This window comes from Sinocyclocheilus rhinocerous, unplaced genomic scaffold (assembly GCF_001515625.1).
Source record: "Sinocyclocheilus rhinocerous isolate Xijiao unplaced genomic scaffold, SAMN03320098_v1.1 scaffold3201, whole genome shotgun sequence".
Lineage (NCBI taxonomy): Eukaryota > Metazoa > Chordata > Actinopteri > Cypriniformes > Cyprinidae > Sinocyclocheilus > Sinocyclocheilus rhinocerous.
In genome coordinates, this window is record NW_015662182.1 from 376,081 (window position 1) to 381,131 (window position 5,051).

The following is a 5,051-nucleotide window of genomic DNA, read 5'->3' on the forward strand; positions in this document are numbered from 1 at the left end:
AATCCACTCAGCGTGCTTTGTTTATCAGCTCGCGCACATCAGCTATACAGGCGTTAATACTGAATGTTTAACATTATATTCATTGCATACATATACTTCGTAGTAGACATCCTTAACTCCATTCTGCTGTCTGTTGTTGGTGTTTCTTTGTCTGAATATGGCACTTAACACATGCTGCATGGTATCGGCGTTTGGTATCGGGGCATTTTAACAAGTACGAGTACGAGTACAGGAGCTCAGTATCGGGCCCGATACCGATACCAGTATCGGTATCAGTGCATCCCTACTAACATACAAACAAAATCAAAACTCAATATGTAAGATAAAGGCTCACTGAATAGAAAGTGCTGCCTGCTACACAGAGCAACACAACAGAAATAGGAAACCACCAAATGATAAAAATGTCAGGACAGAAACATAGATTAATGTTCAAGAGAGCTTTTAGGTGGCATAAATCTAGACCTGGATAGCAAGTTCTAAGAGCGTGACATACAGAAACTGTTTTTGACAGACATTTATAAAAGCAGATATGCAGCGATGTGGCAATGAGGGTAAATATCTGGGTGTATTAGTACCTTGGTCCTTTTCCACAGCCAATCCGTTCACCTTTAAAATACACTGCCACTGTGTAGGTCCTGGCATGAGAGGGTCCAACTGTCTGAAGTGTTCTGTAAAACAAGATGAAGAGCATCACAGTTGAGATGAATGAAAACAAAACAAACTGGAACAATTAAGAGGATCTATGGCCACATTACTCCATTATAAGACTTCAAACTGACCAGTGACCTTGCATCAGTAAAAGCAAGTTTACATACATCCAAAGACAACATACATCCAAAGTTCTGTCACAAAACTCTAGATGGCGCTGGCCTATAAGTTCTAACTCAACCTGATATAATGACATCATTATTCACATGGAGCAGTTGATTGGTTTCTTTTCATATCAGCAGCCAATGAGCTTGCTGCTCAACATTCAAATACTCAGCTAGTGCTAGTATTAGTGCTAGTAGTGCTAGTGCTAGTTAGTATTTTAGAATCCCTCCACCTTCCCCAGCTCCACCTGAATAGATCTGCTACAGAGTGATTTCATGTATATTATATATGGGGGTTATTTCATGTTATATGTGCAGCAGCAGTATTTCTTACATGCTCACAGCAGCATGTCTGTTGATGTATTGGCAGTTGCATGTCTCGTTACTTGCTCTACCGCAGCAGCAGTGTAGCAGATCTATTCCGCCAAGATCAAACACATTAACATTGCCATGCATATTACCATGCTAAACTCTCCGAGAGCTGTCATGACAGACATTAAAGTTAAAGCAAAAGCATCCACCTTACTATCACCATGACACTTTGCGCCAATTATAATATACAGCAAACCATGAGCAATCAGCGATGAACAGAACAATTTCTCTAAATATATCACTTCAATTCAGTCTCATTTAGTTCAGCTGATTTTTCTATACAGTTTAATGTAAACTTTTATGTTGCAGAGTTGATGTCTCATCTTACTAGAAGAAAGATACATGAGCATTCCAAACAATCTGAGCATTCCAAGTTTGCAATGGAGGATCTACTGTAGGAACTTCAAACACCAACTACTAAAAAAAATGGAGCCCACTGGGCTCTTGGGAACCTTCAATACAGCAGAAAGATTTTGTAGCCTTCCCCAGATCTGTGGATCTACATGATCCTGTCTCTGAGCTACGCAGGCAGAGGATGTTCCTTTGACCTTATGGCTTGGCTTTTGCTCTGATATGCATGTTAGACCTTATACAGATAGTTGTGTGCCTTTCCAAAACATCCCTAATTAACTGAATTTGCAGCAGATGGACTCCAATCAAACTGTAGAAACATTTCAAACATGATCCAGAGACAAGGGACATGGGATGCAATTTCATTTCTAAACTGTAGAAATGAAATGTATGCAATGTGATGATTCATTCATTTTTCTTTTTATTAAATTTGAAATTGAAAAAAGTTATTACAAATCTGTCCTTTTGAGGTATGGAGTGCAGATTAATGTAATGTATATACATTATATATATATATATATATATATATATATATATATATTGCACCTGAAAGAACCATTTACTGTATCATCAAGAACTTCAAGGAGAGAGGTCCAACTGCAGTGAAGAAGTCTTCAGGACGTCCCAGAGTGTCCAGCAAGTGCCAGGACCGTCTCCTCCTGAGGAGTCAGCTACGGAATCGTGTCACCACCAGTGCAGAGCTTACTCAGGAATGGCAGCAGGTTGGTGTGAGAGCACCTGCACTAGGGCTGCACGATTAATCGAAATTATAGCTGCGATTGTCATGCGCATCTTGTCAGGGAAGTACGGTTCTGTGATCATTAGTAAATCTCCATCCGAAAGCCAGAGAGCGCTCTCGCGCGGAAACTCCAAATACGCCCCGCAGAAGAACTCCAGGAAATCCCTATAGCGGTTGCTGAATAAACAGAAGATTTAACTTCTTTCATTGATTCAACGTGACTAATAAACACACGACTACGACAATATATGGCTTATCTGAGTTTGTCTTATTATAATTTTTATTATAATAAAGTATATAATAATGCAATGCTAATCAACACAGAATAAGGCACGCAACATATTTCATAGTATTCTAAGCAGTGATAAAGGCTGTGTAAGAAGCCACATCATCTCACAGAAGGATTTATTTCAAACACTAGTCGGACGTTATGAAGTGAGTTTGGAGTAAAACATGTTATCAAATGTGGTATTTCCACATGCTTTCAGATGGAGCAGCATTTACTACACAGAGCCGTAGTTCACTGACAAGCTACGCAAACAGCTTTCATAATCGCAGAACGATTTCATAACCGCGCGATTAAATCGTCTGCAATTATGAACACGGTTTTGCGTACCTTGTCAGTGAACTACGGATCTGTGTAGTAAATGCTGCTCCATCTGAAAGCACGTGTTTTCTCTGATGAAGCTCCCTTCCGACTGTTTGGGACATCTGGAAAATCGATTGTTCGGAGAAGAAAAGGTGAACGCTACCATGAGTCCTGTGTTGTGCCAACAGTGAAGCATGCTACCATTATCCATGAATAAAGAATGGTATCAAAACGTCCTGCAAAAGCAACTTCTTCCAACCATCCATGAGCAATTTGGTGATGATCCGTGCATTTTCCAGCATGATGGAGCACCATGTCACAAAGCAAGAGTGATAAAGAAGTGGCTCGAAGATTGCATTACATTGAAATTTTGGATCCGTGGCCAGGCAACTCCCCGGCTCTCAATCCCATAGAGAACCTGTGGTAAGGCCCGTAACCAGCTATGAAGCCTCCAAGGTCCGGATCTCAGTAAATTTTTCATGTTCAAAAATAAAATGTGTTCTTTGAATGACTAATTTGCTGTTAAACTCCTCAAACTAATAAGGCAAGAATGGATCGCCATCAGTCAGGATTTGGCTAATCAGTAATTCAGAAGCTAATAACCAGCATGCCAGAATGAATTGCAGAGTTTATGAAGAACAAGGGTCAACACTGTAAATATTGACTCATTATATATTTTTTGCCAATAAAAGCCTTTAAAAAATATGATATACTTATTGTTTTTCATTATAAAACGGATAGTTCCGGTCCTTGATTCTGATTAGTTGAGCCACGTTCAAAGCTGTTGTAAATTACTCTACAAACATACACCTTTGTTTACTTTGTGTGTTGCTTGGCAACCACTTTGTTGCAACCACAACTGTTTCTGAGGACCTACATTGGTGGAAGAATTTTTGCCAATAAAAGCCTTTAAAAAATATGATATACTTATTGTTTTTCATTATAAAACGGATAGTTCCGGTCCTTGATTCTTATTAGTTGAGCCACGTTCAAAGCTGTTGTAAATTACTCTACAAACATACACCTTTGTTTACTTTGTGTGTTGCTTGGCAACCACTTTGTTGCAACCACAACTGTTTCTGAGGAACTACATTGGTGGAAGAATACTGTTTTTATTAATATCATTACACTTTATTTGCTCTGTTTTATTTTGTGAAATCTAACTAAGTATATGGAATAACCGTTTTATAAAAGCAATAAACCATGGCTTTATGGGGCTTACTGCTTTAGTATACCATAGAAACATGTGGAAAAATAATCTACAAATACTGAAGCAGCAAACTTTGCAAAACACAAAATTTATGTCACTGCCAAAACTTTTGGCCATGATTGTATATGAAGAGTTAATTTGCAAAAACCGATAACTCCATTTTTATATATTTTTTTCAGAAATCACGTTTTTATTGTGCATTCCAAGTAATATCAATCAAACTGCAGTTGGGTTGTTTTGATTAAGTAATAATAACTTAAACAAATACGGGTAACTTACAAAATTACAAACTTACAAGTTAATTGAAAGTATGTTTTTTTTATATATTAAAAGTTTGTTTTATATAGCAAATGCAGATAACTCCCAACAGTCGTTTTTTGGCAAAAGCAGATAACTCCACATTTCATGTTTTAGAGTAAAAAAAAAAACACTCGTTTAATCTTTGTAATCTCCTCAGATGACAATGTAGATGCCTGACAAAGAAATCTAACTAAGTATATGGAATAACCGTTTTATAAAAGCAATAAACCATGGCTTTATGGGGCTTACTGCTTTAGTATACCATAGAAACATGTGGAAAAATAATCTACAAATACTGAAGCAGCAAACTTTGCAAAACACAAAATTTATGTCACTGCCAAAACTTTTGGCCATGATTGTATATGAAGAGTTAATTTGCAAAAACCGATAACTCCATTTTTATATTTTTTTTTCAGAAATCACGTTTTTATTGTGCATTCCAAGTAATATCAATCAAACTGCAGTTGGGTTGTTTTGATTAAGTAATAATAACTTAAAAAAATACAGGTCATTTACATAATTAAATTTCATTGAAAATATGTTTTTGTTTACATATTAAAAGTTTGTTTTATAGCAAAAGCAGATAACTCCACATTTCATGTTTTAGAGTTTAAAAAAACACTTGTTTAATCTTTGTAATCTCCTCAGATGACAATGTAGATGCCTGACAAACGTTGT

At 37.0% G+C, this 5,051-nt stretch overlaps 1 protein-coding gene across 1 annotated transcript in view; it reads right to left on the minus strand.

Annotated features, from left to right (window-relative positions):
• LOC107727962 (ribonuclease 3-like) overlaps positions 1-5,051 on the minus strand; it is a 44,450-nt gene that overhangs the window by 6,353 nt on the left and 33,046 nt on the right. Inside the window, exon 31 of the mRNA XM_016538009.1 lies at positions 576-668. Coding sequence (XP_016393495.1) covers positions 576-668 — 93 coding nt within the window. The remainder of the gene's footprint in view (positions 1-575; positions 669-5,051) is intronic.